This window comes from Lemur catta, chromosome 1 (assembly GCF_020740605.2).
Source record: "Lemur catta isolate mLemCat1 chromosome 1, mLemCat1.pri, whole genome shotgun sequence".
NCBI lineage: Eukaryota > Metazoa > Chordata > Mammalia > Primates > Lemuridae > Lemur > Lemur catta.
This window is the reverse complement of record NC_059128.1, coordinates 27255401-27276849: the sequence shown is the minus strand read 5'-3', so window position 1 is coordinate 27276849 and position 21449 is coordinate 27255401. Positions and strand designations below refer to the sequence as shown.

The 21449-nt window shown below is 47.9% G+C and overlaps 1 protein-coding gene across 6 annotated transcripts in view; it reads left to right on the top strand.

Moving 5' to 3' along the window:
- RGS6 (regulator of G protein signaling 6) overlaps positions 1 to 21449 on the top strand; it is a 537898-nt gene that overhangs the window by 420331 nt on the left and 96118 nt on the right. For all 6 annotated transcript variants that reach the window (XM_045564571.1, XM_045564581.1, XM_045564589.1 and 3 more), the window contains exons 4-6: positions 13844 to 13894; positions 16702 to 16808; positions 18080 to 18131. In XM_045564571.1, the coding sequence (XP_045420527.1) occupies positions 13844 to 13894; positions 16702 to 16808; positions 18080 to 18131 (210 nt within the window). The remainder of the gene's footprint in view (positions 1 to 13843; positions 13895 to 16701; positions 16809 to 18079; positions 18132 to 21449) is intronic.

Genomic DNA, 21449 nt, shown 5'->3' with positions numbered 1-21449 from the left:
TGTCTAGTTGGAAGCAGAGTCCACACCACGGTGCTGGGCCACAGGCCAGCTGCTGTGTCACACAAGGTGCGCCAGGGAGTCTGCTGTAATTTAACGATAGGAAAGGCAGAAAACAAGTTAAAACATTTAATAAATCAGATGAGAACACAGAAGTCCTTAGCTGTCTGCTTGGCTTGGTCACGGGACAGCGTCAGCAGATGCTGTCAGGATTTTTCCCTGAGTCGAGATAGGAGCAGGAAAAGGAGGGTGGAGACAACAGGCAGGTGCCAGGAGGGCCGGCAGAGGGGCCAGTTGCTTGGGCTCATTTTTACTGCTTTCTCTTACGAGGTGGGAATGGGCTGCCATGATCCCACGGCAAGTCACAAAGAGTGAATCTCCAGCTCTTTCAGGTGACAAAGACGTCCAGATTGAGAGCGGCCGGGCTGGGTCCCCGCCAGTGGTGCGACACACAGCTAAGGGCGTGGTTCCAAGGCCTCTCTCTTCTCTCTACATCTTCTCCTCGGGTGACCTCCTCCAGCCTCCCTGCTTGAGTGCTGAGGTGCGTTCCTACAACACCAGTGACTCCCAAATAATATCTCCAGTCTTCCCTCTCCCTGAAAATCCACACTCACATGTCCAGCAGCCAGTCGACCTCCCAACTGGAATGGCTCCTGTAGATCTAGACTGAACGTGGCCAATACGTGCAGCCAGGTTCCTCCCCACCTGCTTCCCCCTCTCAGACGGTGTAAGCCCTACCGTGCGTCCAGTGACTAACGCTAAAAACCCAGAGTCGCTCCTGATTCCTCTTCTCATACACAAGCTCACCCTCCACGGTGCATCCCAAGCCCATTTTCTTCTGATCTCACCGCACCACTTGCACCCAGCCAGCCTGTGATCTCTCTAACCCACTGGAAATGGCGCTGAGCCTCTGCCCCATCCCTGTACAACCCACTCTGCACTCAACAGCCAAAGCCATCTTTTAGAAACATAAACAAAGACCCTCACCACCACCACTCGAAGCCCTCCAGAGACTCCCTGCTGCTCTTAAAATCTGACAGGTCCCTAGGGGGTGCAGCCCCTGCCCTTCTGGCCTCCTCTCTGCTCTGTCCTGCGTGCCAGCCTCCCAGGGCATCCTGCCTCCTGCTCTCTGGACCACGGAGCTTGCTCCTGCCTGGGGACTCCAGCCCCGGCTGTCCCTCTGCGGGGAGTGCTCTTCCTCCACAGGCACTCACAACCGCCTCCTCCTCTGCACTCAGCTCCAGGTGTAAAGGTCATTTCCTCCCCACCCAGTACAGTAGCCCCCAGTAGCCCTCTCTCCCATCACCCCGTTCTAGCTTCAAGACTGCACTGTCTTCTCTTGTTTTTGTGCCGTTTCCCTGTTAATCCATCGTCTGACTCCTCCGTTAGAGAATGAGCTTGGCGAGGGCAGGGATTGCGTCCGTCTCATTCACCACTGCAGCACAAGGAACAGCACTGGGCACAGTAGGAGCTCAATAAATGCTTCATGGAGTGAATACATGAAGTAAGAAACCATTGGGCACCCCAAGCCTCGGTTTCCTCAGCTGTGAAATGGGAGCATCTGTGCGAAGGCTCAGGTGTGCTGTGCGGGTGAAGTGAGCGGCGAGGCCCTGTGAGCTCCGCGTCTCCTTACGGGTGTTATCGGTACTGAGGGGACCGGGACACTCGAGCAAAGCCCTGCTGTGCTGAAGCAGAGTAGATGACAGCTCTCACCTGCACAGCGCTGGTGGCCAAGCCTATATGGTAAACACTTTCTCCTCCACGTCTGGGTTGGATGCTGTCCGTTTGTCCCACCAGAACCACTCCCTCGCTCCACCCTTCCCACTTGCCTCTGCATCCTCGGAGCTGTCACCATGGGCTGCCTCAGTAGGCTCCCTTGCCCTCGGGGTACAGCGGATCCAACTGACGGGGGACACCAGCGGATCAGAGGGCAGGAGAGGGGCCGCAGTATTTATTTTCTGGCGGAGCTTTTCCAGATGGTAGTTATGTTCTGCTGAAGGCTATGGCTCCCGTCTGGCCGCCTTCCCCCACAAAGACCACACCCTCAGGGTTCCCATAACTGCTCCCTCTTGCTGCCCCATTGGACCTAATGTTGGAAACGTCCTCTAGCTGTTGCTCTAGCTGCAGGCTGCTCCTCCATCCCTTAACCCACCAAACCCTTGTCTACACTACCTTCATTCCCCTCTCCCCCTGCCGGCGTCCGCGTAATGATCCTGTCTGCAATAACTGTGCCCGTTTGCACTCGTGCTTTGCTTTCTCTCTTTTCTCATCTGGTATCCCAACCTTCTGCCCTTAGCTCCGAGACCACCCCTTAACCACAGAGGACCAAAACCGTCCAGAGGCCTGAAAGAGAAAACATGTTCGACATCTTGAGAACGAATGTAGTTTGCTCAGAGGATTCGTTTCTTCCTTCGCTGGGCTGTGTTCAGGCCTTCTCTTTTCCTCTCTGGCTGCTGTGGGCAGGCAGCGAAGATTATTTCCAGCAAATGGACCCAGAGCAGCTGATGATGTTGAAATGTGACCTATGCTTCTGATTGCTTAGATTTCCAGCAGATAACTTTGTTCTTAACCTGAGCTATTTTTTGTCATCTTTCAGCATTTTAGGGGTGGGGATACATTAAAGAAGCAATTAGGTGTATGAGTGTGAGTGTTGTATGCATGTGTGCAGGTGTGTGTGAGTGGGTGTGAGCGTGTGCGTGTGCAGCATCCGTGTTAATCAGAGATGGGCAGTCACTGTGCACAGGTATCGAGGGGCAGTGTGGGAGGGCAGGACTGCAAGGCTGAGGGAGTGAAGAGGAAGCCTCAGAGACCCTGCCTCCCTCCCCAGCGCCCTTCCGGTCCCCGCCTGTCAGCATGTCACTGATCTGAGGAGCTGGCCTGCAGAAACCAGGAGAGGCAGGTGCGGAGGTCTGAATCACAGACTCTTAAAAAAAACTCCTCTCAGTCTCAAGTGGCTGGCTTCACTTTCCTCACAAGCCCTCCAAAGCCCAGCCTCGATCCCTTACCTAAATGCCTGAAGAAGCAACAGAATTAGGGATTTTAGGAGGGAAGAGTAGGGCGGGGAAGGTGGGCAGTGTGGCTGGGCCCTGCCAGCTCCCTGTGGGCAGTGCCCTGGCCTCTTGCTGCCACCAAGGGCACAGAGCGCGCTCCACAGGGCAGGGACACACAGGCTCTGACAGCTCCTGTCACTGCTGCCACACTCCTGCTTTGTGGTCACCAGCACTTGCCTGCCCTCAGACTGCCCAGCACTCCGCCTCAGCACCCAAGGCTGCCCTTCCTTGGTGGTGCCAAGGTGGAGAGCTCCCGGACAAAGGGCAGTGGACCCAGGAGCAGCTGGAAGCCGCCGGCTCTCCCCTGAGCAGTGGTGAGGGGGAACAATGGTGCTGTGCCGCTGTCCTGCACACCGAGCCCTTCTGGGCTGGGGGCTTCCAGCAGCGGAGGTGAGGGGCTGCACCCACACCGCGCAGCGGCCAGGCTCCCCGTGCTATGGCCCGACCGGCAGTGCACCAGCTACCCGAGGCAGGATGCAGGAGGGAGGGGCTCCCTCAGGGCAAGGCTGGCACAGGCTGAGAGCTGGGATGGAGGGAGGGTTGCATTCTGACGCCGGGGGAGCCTGAGACCATCCCTCAACAACCCTGAGATCGTTTCCCTCTAGCGCTTAAGCTCGGTTCTCTTTCTGCTTCATGCTTGACTCTCTGGTGTCTGGTGTAGTGCTTTGCACATAGGTGATGTCAGAGCGTGCTGGTGACTCTGCCCTTCTGGGACCCTTTTCCCTTTCACAGGGACTTGCTGTTCAACCCCCCTCGACCTGGAGATAGATGTCGGATGTCACAGAGTCCCATTAGTGTGGTGTGCTATGGGCTGCTGCTCTGCTGCGGTGCTCAACTCCGCATCCAATACCTCCCTGCTCAATCCATCTCCCCTCGCTGTTTCCCATCGATCCTAAGTGTGCCCTTCTCTATGAACCTTCTCCTGACACTGGGCCAGGCAGAATTGAGTATCCCCCCCATCTGTGGCGCCCTAGCCCCCACAGATACTCCAGTCACAGCCCTTGCAACATTCCAGTGCCCTTGTTTATTTGAGGTCAGAGCCCTGTCTTATTCATCATTGCAGGTAAATGAATAAAAATGCTCAAGTCAGTAATAACAGCAGTAATAATGATAAAGTAAACATTTACTGACCATTAGCCATGTGCTGCAGGACACAGGACTGAACCTTTTACAGGCAGTATCCTCGCGTCCACCCTCTCAGACAGTGCTTCTGTTGTATCTTATAGAAACTGAAACCTGGAAAAGGACAGGCACACCCCAAGGTCACGGAGCTGGTGGGAGGGGAAGCTAGACTCACACCCAGGCCACATGCTTCCTGGCTGCCCCTGTGGGAGGAGGAAGGCTGAGTACCTCGCTGCATCTAGGACGGAGGAGAGACATCAGGGTTCATCTGATGTTTGGCCTCAAGCACTGGAAATTGATCTGGAAGTAGATCCTGTGCCAGGGGAGAAGACCCCAGACTGACCCTGAAAGGATGGGCTCGTCTATTTGAATGAGACAGAGAAGCTTGAAAGAGCCAAGCTAGAGCAGTCTCTGAACTGCCCAGGACTAGAGACCTGCAGTAGAGGTCTGGGGAGAAGGGGCAGAAAGGCTGGATCATAAATTGAGGATCCCCACCCAGGAGGTCAGTGCTAAGACGGATTCCATCTGGGCAGATGGAGGGGATGTGTACCAGCTGGAGATGGAAAGGAGGGAGGCTAATAGGTGCCAGGGACACACTAAGTGTCCTCACCTACATTTCCTCATTTGAACCCTCATATAACAGAATCTGAGGTAGATTCCGGGACTGGCCCCATTTTGCAGATGGTCAAACTGGGGTTCAGAATGCAACAGCAGCAAAATCTTTGCTCAAGAACCTGTGTGTACCAAATTGTGCCTGGAACCTGGCTTGCCCACCCACCCTGCCGTGCACACCTCTTCCGTTCCAAGGCGGTGGCAGACTCCAGTGCGCTTTGCAGGCTTTGAACCTTAGAGCACACTGTGGCCGTGTTAGCAGTGTTCTCGCTCTGACAGCGCAGCTAGGCTGAGCAGATTCTGGGGTGAGTGACTGCAGCCAGCAGCCCTGGCATCTAAAAGGACACCCCTGTCTCCCCTCTCCCACTCCCTTCAACAAAGACTTAGCCCCCCAAATTAATTTCAATATAAAGTGTTCATGAATCACTTTTCAGATTCAAACTTGCACAAATGAGGTGACCATTAGACAGCACTGGAAGGCAAAGCCGCCCCCCGCCTGCCAGCCGCCGGGTCCCTCCTGGCACTCCAGGAACCGCTCAGCTGCCCTCAAAACACCTGCCACGCTTTGTGGTGGGTGTTCCTGGGCACCTGACTTTAGATCACTTCTCTCCGAAAGCAGTGGCTCTACTTATTTGATTTTCATTTCCGCCTCAGGATGGAGCGGAAGACAGTCAGCAGCAGCAGCTGCCCTTGGGGAACAGAAGCGACGCCCACAGTGGCTGCAGTCCTCCCTTGCCCGGCGCTGAGGCCTAATCAATGTGGCCGTCTCCAGCCTTGCCTTTAATAAGCTGATTGTTGAGCTAAATCCCGTGTGCTCTCCGCCTCACCCTGGACGCTTTTGATTGACAAAACTAATCTCTCCTCCACCCCCCTGTCTGCCGCTGCCCGCATCCTCTTGCAAATCATGTACTCGGCTGCTGACAATTAGATATGAGACTTGGGGTTCAGACGCGGCAGGTTACGAGGTTATGAATCAATCGCAGGGGCTCGGGTGAGATAACAGACCCGGGGAGCCCATCTCAGACACCTCGTCACAGCCCTCAGAGCCTCCTGGTTGATTTATGAGTCGGTAATAACCTCGCCAAGTCTCCTGGCCCCTATTATTTTTTGTAATGCGCAGGGAAGCTCTAAATTTCAGAGAATGGGAAGTGCAGAGTCTGAGCAAGGCAGGGGGGTGGGGGAAGAACGCCTCCCACCAAGGCTTCCCCGCGGCTGTCTCTCCGCTGTGTGGGCTGGGAGTCGCTGAGGGGTACAGCTGTCACATGCCCGTGGAGGCCAGCAGCTGATTTGGCTGGTGTGGGAGATGACCCCAGGGAGATGGCCCTGGCAGACCCTGTTTTAGGACTGCGTGTGGCAGGATGCTTGGATACCCCGCATCCCACACACACCCAATACGATGTCCCAAGATCATATTTGGTGTGTCTGGGTGTAATTCCTCCCACCTGTTCAAAGCCATGTGAAAATGACTCAGAGGCCATCCTGCTAAGAAGGGACAATCACACATTGGACCAGAGCCAGTCGAAAGGCAGCGTCGCCCTGCAGTCTGGAAGTCAGTCGAGCAGTGCGGACAGGCCAGAGGCAGAGAGTTGAAGACTGGACCTGTCTGCTTGCTGTCCTCTTCCAGGTGACAGTCAGTGTTTAATAAGGAAAAGGAGACGGCTCTGAATTGCTACCTAAGTTTTTTAAGTATTAATTTGTTGAGATTTCTTTTTATAAAGAAAAGATGTGATTTTCCAGAGAAAACAGTGTCAATGGATGAAAACCCCTGAACATTTTATCTGCAGCAGTGTCTGTAAAACGCCCATCCAAGGTCTGAGGTTAGTTTGTGATGAGGTTTTATGAGCCACAAAAAATTGAGAAAAAATTGTAAAATGTAATAAACATGCACACGTGGGTGGTTATGTATTATGCGATGTATATTTGAACACAACTATTGATGAATAAGCATTTATTAACCCCAAACTCCATGCCAGGTATTCGCTCCAACGAAAGGGGCAGAACCAACATTCCCTTCCCCCTCAGAGCTATAGTTGGGTGGGTATTGTGGGTTGAATTGTTTCCTCCCAAAAACTCATATGTTGAATGAAGTTCTAATCCCCCAAACCCCAGAATGTGATCTTATTTGGAAATACAGTCATTACAGATGTAATTAGTTAAGATGAGGTAATTAGGATGGGTCTTAATCCAATATGACTGGTATCCTTATTAAAAGAGGAAATTTGGACACAGAGACACACACACAGGGAGAATGCCATTTGAAGACAAAGGCAGAGATCAGGGGGATTCGTCTACAAGCCAAAAACACCAAAGACGGAGCACTGCCAGCAACCTGCCAGAAGCCAGACACGGAACAGGTGCCTCGCAGCCCTCAGACAGAACCAACCCTGCCCACACCTCCATCGCAGACATCCAGCCTCCAGAACCGCCAGCAATACATTTCTGTTGATTAAGCCATTCAGTGTGTGGTACTCTTTTATACAAACTAGTACAGAAGAGGAGGCAGACGTTGATCAAATCATCGCACCGTGGCTAACTCCGAACTGAGATACGTGCTCCAAAGGGAAAGAACCTCGTTCTCTAGAGGCTGAAAGCTAGTCTGGAGAGCAATGCAGTCCTTCCCGAGGGAGCGGGGCTGAGGGATGTGCAGGAGTTGGCCAGAGGTGGAGGTGGGTGGAGAAAGGGGAGGCCGTTAGCAGCCCAGGGGACAGCGCGTGCATGGGCCCCACCGTGGGGCGGAGCACGGCGCATCCTGGGAATGCACAGGCCGTCCTCGTCCTCGTGGCAGGAGAGGAGGGGGACGGAGAAGAGGATACAGGGATGGTCAGGGCCCAGAGCACCCCAACCCGGCACAACGCTGACTCTGTTACCCTAGACCAAATCCCAGTGGGGTGAGGCTGCTTTGCTTCCTGCCCTCACTTCCCATTTGCACCTCCCCAGGAGCGGAGTCGGAATAGCCGATCCCTTCCTGAAGGCATCAGAAGACATTTTGAGATTCTCTAAGGACCAGAACGAAAAGGCTGGTAATAACACAAGAACGCCAAGGGGCTGCCGTTTCTCCCAGCCAGGCGGATGGCTTGGTGAGACGCTGGCTGTAAGACAAGGTCCCTGAGACACCGACGCCCCTGGGAGCTAATGACTGCTGATGCTCATCACTCTGTGCATGGGCTCGTTTAACTCTCACAGCCTGTGTGGCAGGTCCCATTACTGTTGTCCTCTTTTCATATAAGGAAGTGAAGACAGAAAGCAGGCAGGTGACATGATAATAAACAGGCCATTTTAGCAAAACCGTGAGCCAGGCTTTATAAAGAGGGTGTCGTATGGGTGATCTTATTTTGTCCTGTAAGCATGGAGCATTTCCCCCAGTTGACTATGAAGAAATGGAGGTTGGGGTGGGTGGTGGGTGAGGGAACTGCCGAGGGTCCCACAGTTTGTAAGTGAAATACCATGAGTTGCACTCGAGTCTGTCCTGCTTCATAAGGAAATGTTAAATTTGTCATGCTTTTCCTTGGAAAAACTCAAGACCATTGACCAAGCAATATTACTCGAAAATGACAAAACTGTCATTTTCAAAAAATGACAAATGATAAACTTGCCATCCTTCTATCTTACTGCCATTCGTCATACCCACCCTCCTAAGCACAATTTAACATTTCCTCTTAAGCTTTCTCTGCTAGCTGATTGTTGCATTTTTTTATTGTTTTTTCTTAAATAAGGCATAAAAGAAAGGTCTAAAACTGTAAAGACTGCCCTACTTAGAATATCCTTCCATTCATTTGCAAAATGGAGAAAATAAGGATCTATTTACATCATAGCATTAGTATGGTGGAATTATTCCAAAGCCTGGAATATAGAAATTATTATTCCTGCTCAATAAATTATTAGTTCCATAGCTAATAATAGTATTAATGGTAATTGCTATTATCACAAAACTAATGCCTTTGCTTCAGAAAAAAGAACCGAATATAGAATATCAGTTTTTCTAATCATTTTTCCTTTATACTCCTTGGAAATTTTTTCAGAGATAGGACAGGCAGGGTGGTGTAGTGGAAATAATATTTACCATGAGATTGCCTAGATTCCAACCCTGACTCTAATAAGTACTAGTATGTGGCCTTGAGCTTCTCTTGGCCTAATCTTTAAAATGGGTATAATAATTATTATATTTTACACAATTATAGTCAAGATGATATGTGATAACAGGGTCAAGTGCCTGACTCTGGCCTGGCACAACGTGGGCACTCAGGAAATGTCACTGCCCCTCCATAAGCATTGGCCTGCACATGGCACTTATGTGATGAGGTAGCATGAAGCTGCCCTTTCTGCTCAGAGATGCAGCAGAGACCTTGGCAGGTATGTGAAAATCCAGTGGTGGATGGAGTAACCTTGACCTAGGAGAACCGTAAACTTTCTCATGGCAGGAACCATCTTATCATGCTTTGGGCTCCAGAAACACTTTACTTAAAAGGAAGTGTCTTTCCCCAGCAGTGATGATTGATATTTAACTTATGAATTGCTTCAGTTATCAGTACTGTGATATACTGTATAATCTACCAGGTTTCTGGTAACTTGAAATTTACAGGTAATTGGAACCAGTCTTTTATTAACTTGGCATCATCTGATTTGGGCTCAGATTGATGACAATACTTTGGGAAGAATGGGAAGAATGTTTCATGCTAGGATCCCTGGGGATCTGACTCATTAATGGGAAGAAGGCATCCTTGTCAACTGCTAAATCTTTGGAGGAGCTTAAAACACCTGAAGACAAAGCCCCAAATTTTATAATAAGGGCCTCCCCCAAACCAGCACCATTGTCAGGTTTGAATATAGAAAGTGCTCAATGCATTATTAGTTCCATAGCTAATGAGAATGGTAATTATTATTATCACTAAATTAATGCCTCTGCTTCAGGAAAAAAAAAACCTGAATATAGAATATCAGAACCCCTTTACCAGCTTACTCAAATCTAGTTTGTATTGATCTACAGTTAATACAGCATGGGAAGTCAGCAGGAAGAGGTCACTGGGTCTTACTCTAATAAGTCAGTCAGCAAACAAGGGAGGTTGTCACCCTGAGTCCCGCACTGCAAGTGAATAGCCCTGTTAGAGCCTCAGAAGGCCTCTCTGAGGCTCCAGGGGTGGCAGATGGCCACAGCGAGCGACCCATTCGAGGCCCATGATTGAGCCTCATGATCGAGCCTCCCATTGTTGGAGAGGGAGAAAGACAGCTTTGAGAAGGCTGCATCTGTCCGTGCCTCTCCCCAGACAGCAGGCGATGCTCCGGGGCTGAGGCCAGCCGAGGCCAGCCAAGTCACCCTGCCCTCTCCACTTTGCTCTCGGAGCCCAACGCTTCCTTCTCTGCTCTTTAAAATCAAAAGTAGTTTTCTTAGTTCAAAAGCATTTATTACATAAATGCTCAATGAACTTCAGATAATACAGAAATGTAAAGAATAGAAATTTCCCATAATTCGATGCCTCCCCTCTCCCCAACAGACCCCAAAGTTAACAATTTAAGTATACTTCCAGGACTTTTCTTTTCTATATCCATATATATCTAAACATATATAATGAATAGAATATAAATGTAAGTACTTTTTCTGTTGCAAAAATGTCATTCTACAATATACATTGTTCTCAATATGCTTTTACACTTAATATAGTAGGTGTTCAATAAATATTTATTGCATGTATGAGCCATAATTTGTTATTCAATCCCCTGTTAGAGGACTTTTGGTTGTTCCCAAACAGCTATCCAATAAACATGATTTTATATAGGAAAAACGTAATTGAGATATATACATATTACACACAGAAACATAAAAAACAAATGCAATGGGAGGGATGTTTTGGGTGCCCTCTGGTATGTTTCATGGATACTCCTGGGATATATGTTGATAAATTAGCCTCAAAAAGAAAACTTTCAGATAAAGTGTGGCTACCCTGCGTTTATCATGTTGTGATAACATAGCATTTCTTATATTGTTATGTTGTTATATTGGTTTTAAATCCTCAGCCAAGCAGCTTGACTAAGATAAGATTCAGAATCCAATCGTGGTAACAGAGCGACAATTAATTTTAGATAGAAGAGAAAAAGAATCTGCTTCAAATTCTTTTTAGAACAGGAAGGAAAGAATGGTTGTGGGTTGGTGGGAGGGAGGAAAGAGGGAAGAAAGGAAAGTGAAGAAAGAATAAAAATGCTTTCTTTTGCTGGTCATTTGAACTATTTCTTGTCTGATTCTACAGCATAAAAATCATAGGTCTTTTAAAGGATGTTTTATGACAGATTTCCCTTTCTTACTTGCCTCTGGGGCTGAAGGCATAACGGTTCACTTCCTGCCCCAGGCTGGAGGCTGGCCGCTCCTGGCTTAGTCCCAGGAAGCCTGAAATACCCCACACCCGTGAAAGTGAGCATGTCCTCCTGCCTCTCCGTGTTGTCATGTTTGCTGAAGTCCACCAAACAGTGCCACAGCGTGGGAGGGATGGTGGGGGGTAGATGCCGCTGCAGAACGAGCGCAGTGGCCCAGGGCCGCCAGGTGCAGCCGCTCGGCCCTTGGCTGGGTCTGAGGGAGGTCACACCAGTCCCAGAGGAGATGACTGTCCTGGGGGCTGAACCAGGGACAAGAAACCCAGTTCTGTGGTCCCCACAGAGCCAGGGAAAAAAGGAAGGGGGCTTCTGTGACTTTTCCTTCTTTGCAAACAAAAGTGCTTCAATGTGAGCCTTTAGCTCTGTGAATGCAAACCAGGCCCTGGTGCTCTGGGCAGAACAATCAGGCCGGAGACTGAGACCACGAAGCCCAAAGGGGACAGAAACCCAGACAATGGTGCTGGAGCCAAGGGTGGGTGGAGGGGGGAGCGGATATGATAGCAAGGAAGGAGTTTCAATGTGAATGAATACTAATTAGTGACGTGGATATTAATGATGACAGTAATTAACAGGGGAAAGGAAGGGCTGTCATTGTCCCAGGGTGAGTAATCAATCTTGGCAGGTGATAAATAATGGCTCAGCAAGCTCAGCAGAAAGATAATCCGCCTGCCTGGGGGAGAGCTCGAGCTGATGCTGGAAACCTCGCAGTTTCTAGGCAACCCACAAGAAAGAACTATTTTTCTTTAAAAAAAAAAAAAAAAAAACAGGTTAGACTCTCTCTCCCACCCCCAACTTGGGATTATGGTTCTTATTTGATTTCCGCTTTGTTCTTCATTTCCTAGGACAAATGTTGAACTTGTATAATTTGGAGGAAATGGACACACACTCACACACCCCCACACACACGCTCACACACAGACACACGCTGTCTTTCTCTCAAAGAGTGTGAATGAATAGGACTGTTTTTTGATGCAAAGTTTAGCTCATAGATGACATCCGGGAGCAAGAGTGTGGAGAAGCTGAGACGTCCTGCTTTTGAGATTGAAATGTGGGGAAATGGAAAATTGCAAGGCTGTGTCAGTGGCCCGGGGGGAGCACAGGAAGAGGATGGGGCCGTGGCAGTCCCACTGTGCAGGGTTACTGCACCCTCCGCAGAGCTAGAGAGCAACCAAATGTCCAGGCTCTCAGTCTGCATCAGTCCCACTTCTGGCCACCAGTCAAATTTCTGAGAAATTAGATTTCTGGGGAAAGGGTAATCCTCATTAAAGCCCCCTGCTGGACCTCCGGATCTTCGGGTGGGAATCCAGCCCAGGACAGCCCTTGGAAACCCTCTCCCTCACACCCAAGCCTCAGGACCACAGCAGGACTTGGATATCTAGAAATGTCTCCCCTTGCAGGCTGTTTTCCATCAACATTCTACCCTGGGGTGACAAAGCCACCTTCCATGGGCTACACTGATTTAAAGTGTGATCTTTGGGTGACAAAGATGGATTGACCAAAAGTTCAGGACCTTCTAGAAAACTGAACCCCTCTATTTTCACGTGAACCATGCTGCTCTTAGAACGTTGGTTCTAGGTGCCACATTTGCAAAGGGAGGCAGACAAAAGGAAACATATTCCAAGGATTGTGACCAGAATGGTAAGGAACTCCAGGTTATGTCCTGCGAGGAAACAGCTGAGGGTCCAGGCACATCTCACCTGGAGTGAGGATGTTGATGCTAAACCAGAACTGTCCAGATATCTGAAGGACTGTCTCACAGAGTGATTAGTTTGTTTTTCGATCATCAAGGCGAAAAACTAAGGCCAAAGGGAAGAAGTCAAACAGGGACAAGTTTCTTTTCAAAGGAATCAAGGACAATTTAACTGGAACAGGCTGAGCAGGGGGGAATTTGTGAGTTCCCAGATACTAGGGTTTTTCTACACGCAGGTTACAGCACCTCTTGTCCAGGGTGTTGTGGATGGGCATTAATGTTCACAGCTGGACCCCTGGCTCCTTCCCTACTGCGACTCTGCACTCCCCCAGGTCCTTGGAGTCCTCTGTATCCAGCCACGATGGGGAATGGAAGGGAGGGGAGGTGTGGAGGACCACGTGAGAGTTTTATGGTCCAGGTCTGGAAATGGCATATATCATTTCTTCCCACATTCTATTGGTAGAACTTAGTCCACACCCAAGTGCAGAGGGGTCTGGAAAGGTAATCTAGCTGTGGCCCAGCGGGGAGGGGAAAGAGGTTTTGGTGGACATATAGAAGGTTCTGCCAGAGATGCAGGGGCACATTCATTCGGGAGGGCCCATGACAGAAGAGATGAGAGAGTTTTGCAAGAACCCGTGAGACCACCTGTGTTGGTCAGCCCTTGTCACTAAGGGCAGGGAGCTCAAGAGGCCCCTCCTCAGGAAATGGTCAGGCGTGATCAAACTCCACCTAGCTTGCCTTGGGAAAATCCTCTATAGGCATTCCTAGAAACGTGGATATGAGGTCATCCTGAGTCGTCAGAAGTGAATGTTTTTTAGAAAAGCACGGAATGGTAACTATGGAAGTATATTGGTGGATGGAAAGAGTTGGTTAGGGCAGAAAAGGCTCATTATTATTCAGCTCTGTGGATTCATGCTGACTGGAATTGAGATTCTCTTAGGAAAACATGTTTCTTCTGCTACAGGGTTAAACATTCATGAGGTCTTCAGTTGAAATCGCTTTATCATTGCAGGTACTGACATTGTGCAGTGGCTTATGAAGAACCTTTCCATCGAAGACCCAGGTACCTGACCCGTGACCCTGCCTTTATCTCCCCTGTTACCAGTAAACATCCCATAACCAAGTTCCAAACTGGATTCTGCTGCCCTCCTGAGAACTGGGGTTATAAATGGGAATTCCAGGACATGGAATCACTCTATTTACAAATAAAATTAATTTATTTTCTCCACTGAATATCTATATTTAAATTTAAATCATGCCTTAAGGAAATGAGCAACTGTTTAGAATGCCAAAGAGCCCAATAGAATAACCTGTGAAATGAGTTGAATTCTCGTTAGCCGCAGCAATTAAAGGTAAGTTGTAGCACTGTCACTGAACAGCCTTCTAGAGCCAGCTCTTAAAATTAGATTGCCTGATCCACAATTAAGATGTTTAATTATTTGCTAAGACTCCTTCTGTTTTCTGCTTCTGCAAGAAGGTGAAGGAATCATTTTTTTTCAACTTTAATTGTGCATTTCAATTAGGAAGACCTTACCAGAAAAACAACAACAAAACCCTGACCAATAAAAGTTTCCAAATCTGTCCTCCCACCAGAAAATAAGCGGTAAAATTTATTTTCACAGCATAATTAGGAAATGGGGAGGGAGTCCAGGAAAATGAAAATTATAAATAAGTAAAGCTCATTATCCATGTGCTGTTAATTAGTGCTTTTCTGAATTTATTTTATATTCCTTTGTCTTACTTAACTGAGTATTCTTGATGACTGAAGGTCACATTTATAAAGACCCACCAATATACTCTGATATTCTTAATAGACATTGGACTGATGAGACTTATCTACCCCAAATTAGATGGCTCCAACAACTATGCTTTTTCAAGATTTTTTTCCAAGTGCCCCCTCTAGGTGTCTGGCCTTCCGCTGTGACTCCTCGCTGGGATCAGTGTGTCAGCTCTGGCATTCCTGTATTCTAACCTGACGCTTCTAATCTGCTGGCTATGAAACAATACAATTTGTATACAGTTCAATTAAATGTAGTTGCCAGGAATCTGAGTGCAGAAAATCTGGTCATTCATGGAAATAACCCAAGCCTTTTCACCACCCTGATTAGTGACCACTCTCACAACTGGTGAAATTGCTTAATTCAAGTCAAGTTCTTAATTCACAGGGAAGAAAACTACAAATGCTAACCCTTTTAGGGGCTAGAACCCAAGTCAACTCCCACAGATGCAGCCTGGACTGCTGAGTGTCCACTCATAAAACCTGGACTGGATCACCATCTACCACTGTGGTTACATTTATTTAAAGTCAACATTTCTTTTGATTATAATGCTAAAGTAAGGAACACCTTTCCCCTTTCCTCGTGGCAGTCTTTTCTCTTCCAAGAGCACTGGTTTCTTTGCCCTTCCAAAATAATCATTGTATATTTCTGCTTTATTTATTTATTTATTTATATTTATTCATTTATTTATTTTTAAGACCAGGTCTCCCTCTGTTGCCCAGGCTGGAGTGCAGTGGCCCAATCCTAGCTCACTGCAGCCTCAAACCTAGTTTTCATTATTATTAATATTAGTATTATTATTATTCTGAGAACACCAAACCAGCTGGTAGTACATGAGGATGGGCTTCAGGAATCCTCGGGCCCTGGCAGGAGAAGTTTCTCTGAAAGGTCCCGAATGATGAGGGCCATGTTTATAAAGATCCACTATATTCTGATACCCTTGGGAGACAGCAAGGTGTTGGGACCTGTCTGGGCTTCTGAGAAGTGGCTGAGTAGGAGCTACGAACACTCCGCCAGCTGGGAACAGAGGGGTGGGGAGGAGCCAAAGCAAGGCCGTGGGAAGCCAGGCATACCCACTGCACGACCACATCTTTCCTTTCTGCCTATCTGCCAAATTTCTAAGCGAAACATTTTTGTTCAAAGAATGAAGTGAGAGTTTTAGCTCCGAGGTTGGTGACATAAAAGTCACCTTCTTACTGGACTTTGTTCTTCTTTCCCTGGGGAAGAAGCGACTACTGATGATGAAACTCTCCTACTTGCTGGACCCATGATTCCCGATGCACAGAGACTTTAAAAAGCAAACCGGTCATCACTCAGCAATTAAAACTCCATTCATTCCGATTCCACCCATGATGCCTGCAAGTTCTTAATAAGCAAAACATTTGGATTATATTCAACCTCTTGACAAGTTTGCAAATAAAGCCAAAACAAATCGCTTTTAAAATTCAGAGCTTCTGAAATTAATAATCGCTAGAGACTCCCTGAGCATGTCAATAATCTCCATGTCCAAAAATTCGTTTTAACCAGTAAAAAGTACTTTTAGATTTGGGAAAGATTATTTTTATGTGTGGTAGGAGCATTGAGGTTTTTAATTTTTTCTTAGTTCTCCTCAGGATAAATTCATAACTCTCTATGTGAATCTGTTTATGGCTGGTGCTAAAGGAGCAACAGGCTGATCGTGGCATTGCTGAGGGTGACAAAACATGATGAAACTACAAATATGAGTCAGGCTGCCAGCACTCAGGCAGTGTTTGCCCTGAACCAGACACTGCTGAGCACTTTATGTGAAATATCTCGCTTAATTAAATACAGATTTATCTATGCCAAAGCTCATGACCTTAACCATGAAGCCAAACTTTCTTCTGAAAGTCTAGGGCTGGGGAAGGGAGGTTAAGCAGTGTCAGACTCTCAGGGCTAGAATCCACGGGAGTCCCAGACACATGGTGGCCCTTCCCCCCCTTGAGCAAATGCAATCCTGTCATCAACGCAGGTGACACTTAACTTCTGATTGCCTTTCTGCTCTCCTGGCTTACATTTCAGCGAAGTGACGTGCTTCCTAATTCCTTCTCTCTCCTGTGTCCTGTCCCTGCAGTTGAAGCAATACACTTGGGAAGCCTTATAGCTGCCCAAGGCTACATCTTTCCAATCTCAGACCACGTTCTCACCATGAAGGATGACGGCACCTTCTATCGTTTCCAGGTAGGCCTGCTGGCTCCTCCTCCTGAGGCACCATTTCCTCTCCTCATGATCTACTCTCAGATTAGAACTACCCTCGTCCCCCCAAAAAAACCTGAGCATATTTGAGGGAGCAACCCCTCACTCCTCACCAGCACTGGCAAAGCCAAGAGAACCTTTGTCTGGGCCATTGGTTGACCCACTTAAATAACAGTAAAAGGCCCTCATCGAGAGCCTACTCTTTCTTGGGCGCTGTCTTAGTCCGTTTGGGCTGCTATAACAAAATACCATAAACTCGGTAGCTTATAAACAACAGGAATGTATTTCTCACAGTCCTGGAGGCTGGAAAGTCCGAGATCAAGGTGCCAGCAGATTTGGTGTCTAAGGAGGGCCCACTCTCTGGTTCCTAGATGGCGCCTTCTAGCTGTGTCCTCACATGGCATAAGGGATGAGGAGGGTCCCTCTCAGGACTCTTTTCTAAGGCCACTAACCTAATCCACAAAGATTCCACCCTTATGGCCCAATCACCTGCCAAAGGCCTCACCTCCTAAAACCATCACCTTGGGGATTAGGATTTCAACATATGAATTTGGGGAGGACACAGATATTCAGACCATGGCAGACACTTTGCACATATTTCCTCATTTATTCTGAAGCATACACTTGGGGGTAGGTAGGTGAATATCACCCATGTCACAGATGAGAAAACTGAGGTGCTCAGACAATTCATGTGACATTTGCTAAATCCAGGAGGCAGCCTTGATCTGAACCTAGGTGAGCCTCATAGCACAGGCCTTGACTTTTCTACTATACCAGGCTGCCTTCCTGGAGTGAATTTGCTACCTACTCATCCTCCTCGCTCATTTTACACTCCTTCTTCCACGTCCTGGCCCAGAGGGAATTGGGGCAAAGGATGGGGGATTGTGCCAAGGTCTAAACCAAAGAGTTTGGAAGCAAATTCATACAGGGTTAAAGGGATAAAAGGAAGTCAGGTTTGTGTACCCAGTAAACTGTGTCAGCCTCACTTCTGTAGTTAGACTTCTATTGTCTTGTGATAAAAAAAAAAAAAAAATTGGCCCTGTAAACTAAGCTCATTTTTGCATTTATTTTGCTTACTTTATCTCTTATTTCTCAACACCTAGATTAAAATGTTGACTCGCCTCAGCTGCTTAGAGAACGGGAGAGAGTCGGAGCACAGTGTCAGCAAGAAGGGGTTGGGGAGAGCCCGTCATATGGGTGCAGGCGGGGGCAAGTCCAGGGTGTCCCTGAGTCCTGACACCTGTGCTTTTTTGCAGGCTCCTTATTTCTGGCCTTCGAACTGCTGGGAACCTGAAAACACTGACTATGGTGAGAACTGAAGCCACGGCACACACTTTGTGTCACTCCTGGGAGTGCAGAAGACAAATGCTTGGTGTCTGGGTGACCACAGGCATGGGGAGGAAGGGTCTTGACTCTGTTTTGGCCTTTCTCATGTCGTTGACACGTAATAGACTCCCTGTTCCAATAATGGAGGAAGGCAGAACACACTGGAAGATGCAGTCCCAGGAAGGGAAGGGGAAAGGGATGAAAAGTTTTATCAAGAGATGCTCAATAATGTTCATTCTGTGGAGCCAGGGAGAACTAGGATCCCACAGCAACACTATGGGATAGTGACTTGTGATCGCTCCTTCCAAGGGCAGGGTTTCAGGGAGGGCTGGATCAAGGGGCCACCTCCCCCTGGTCCTTTCTGTTCTCATGAACTTATTGAAACTTATTAAGAACTCATTGGTGCTTTGATAGTTGGAAGTTAGGAGAAAAGGGGGAGAGACCAGGGTAGGATGTACAGAAGTCACCCTGGACTAGGAAAATAAAGAGCAGGCTAAGTTGGGAGCTATCTCTATCCAGGCAGGGACCTATTAGACTTTTGCCACATAGTCTCAGTGGAGACTGTTTAATATTTCTGTGTGCCAGTTCTCTGAAGAAGTTATAGCATCACTATGCTGCTTAAGAAAAAAGACCTGAGGCCCAGAGAGGTCACACGCTAACACTATCACATTTGTCTGAATGCCCCGTTGACTGAGAGCAGAGACTGGTCCACCTTGTACATTCTCATATCCCCCAGTGCATAGCACATGCCTGAGACATAGTTGGTGCCCAGTAAATATTTGCTGATGGTTCTGGTTCTTTATTGAAGGTGATCAACAGATACTCACTAGAGGCAGCAGAACTTGAACTCAGACCTAAGTGGCTCCAAAGCCCATGCTTCTTTCATGGTCCCATTTAGGATGTGCCTGAATGTCATAGCAATAGCACTGCCCCTTTGCACGGCATCCTTGCTGCTGACTCAGCTGCTATGGCAGACCAGTCCATGGCTCTCCTTGGGACTGGGCAGTCAGGGAGACTTGCAGCTTCTCCCTGGCTTTTTGCAGACTTGTTTAGGACAGGAAGGCAGGTGTAGCTATGGTGAGCAGAAGGTAGGTTTGCAGATGGATTGTGCTCAGGGGACTCTGTCTGGGAGACCTATGGGATAAGCCACAACCTCCAAGTGACATGTTCAAGGGAGGGGAAACCAGCAACTGGGAGCCATCCTGAGGACTGAATGCAAGCAAGTCAGGCCTAATAAGGCCACAGTGGTTCTTTCTCCAAGTCTGGAGGATGACGGTCATGTGGAAGGGCAGAACTTGGACTGTCTGCTCAGCTGTCCACAGGCCCATTGTGGACCCTCTGACACTGTGCTGTACCCTCAGTGATGTGATAAGTGGACCCAGCAAGGCTTCGGGCTCTGAACAGGAGCTGCAACTGGCTGCTCATAGAACAAATGCTTCTGGGGCTGAAAGATCACTCATGAAAGCCCAACTTGGCATTTGAATAATTAGACCTCAGATCCATGCAGGAACCATGTGCCTTCATGAGTGTGAAAACCAATATTTTTCCAGGCAATGGAGAGGGTGGGAGGATGGTAAGACCAGATATTTCCTGCGATAAATCTTAGGCCATCTTATGCTGATTTCAAAGGGCTTCAGTCCCCTGTCTCTCCAGGTATTCTCCATTTTGTAACTCTAGTTGTGCATCGTGAACAAGGATAGAAATAACGGTTTGTTTCAGGCTCTCATTAAGGCAAAATTATTCTGAATGCCTGTGTCTCGGTGTCTGGAAAATCAGAGGGAGAAGTCAAGGTGCAGGACGCAGAAGTGCCAGTGTTTCCAAAGCAGTGTAGTCAGAATATCAGGAGTATTTACCAAGAGAGAATTCAGCACAGTAGGCCCCAGGATCAACAAGTGCGATCTTGGCAAGTGATTTAGCCTCTCTGTGCCACAGAAACCTCATATTAAAATCAGAGTAATAATGGTACTTGTCTCCTAGTGTTGTTTTGTTAGGATTAAATGAAATGCATGTAAAGTTCAGTGTGTGGCACATAGTGAGGAGTCAGTACTGTGGTGGTGGTTGCTATGACTACCACTGGGATGGTGGTTGCTATGATTGCAGCTGTGATGGTGGTGGTTATTATTGTTACTGGGGTTGTGGTTGGTATGATTACTGGGGTAGTGGTTGGTATTACAACCATAGTGGTGGTTATTATTGCAACTGTGGTGGTGGGTGGTGTGATTACTACTGGCGTGGTGGTTGGTACTATTGCTACTGAGGTGACAGCTGATATTATTAGCACTGTGGTGGTGGCGATGCCATTTCCATTGGGCTGCTGGTTGATAGTACTGCTACTGTGGTGGCCCTCTCACCACAAGAGACGCGAAACTGAAACGAAGAATTCAGAAGAGGTATGATTTAGACTGATGAAGAGCCAGAAACTTGCATTCATTCAACAAACATTTACTGGTCACCTACTCTGTCAATTCCTATGTCGCAGATTTGAATAAGTGACAATCCTTCCTGATCAGCACTCCAGGCTGGGGGAGGAGCACGATGGGGGAAGAAAGTCATGGTGAAAGTCTGGTCTGATTATCCAGACGTTTTCTGCTGATGAAGAATGATTGATGAGGTTGACCAGGTTGGGAGGGGCAGGCTTATAAAAAGGCCTTTGTAGTCTAGGAGAGATGTTTAGAATGGATTCAGCAGTTTTGGGGAGCCACTGTGGGTCCCCAACAATGAGGAATGACTTGAAAAAAGTTCCCTCATCTGTAAGATGGGGATAATGACAGAACCCATATCACAGGGTCATTATAAGGACTAAGTTAGTGAACACTTGGAAAGTCCCTAGAAACGGTGCCTGACATTTGATGGGCTCATTAGAAACTGAAGCTGCTACTGTGGTGCCTTCTCCAGCACCTAAGACAGTACTCGAGGCAGGGGAGGCGCTCAGCAAAGTGTGCATGGTTAAATGAATGAGTAAGTGGGTCAGCGAATGTCACGGTGGAAACTGCAGAAGTCTGTGCTGGACCTCAGTTCTAATTCCAGCTCTGTAACTCACGAGCCTTTGGGTAAATCATTTCTCTGGGCCTTTGATTTTCCCATCTGTAAATGAGGGGTCTGCACTTGATGGTTGCCAAGGTTACTTCCAATGCTAAAATTTTGTTGTTTAAAATGTAAGTAATTAGAGGTTATAAGAAAAGTAGAGAAATAAGTGATTTCTGCGTTCCCTAGTTTAGGAGACTGAGGTAAATAGCAATGTCACTAATGAAGATAGTTTGGAAAGGGGTTAGTTTTTTAAGTACACCAAAATCCAAAAAG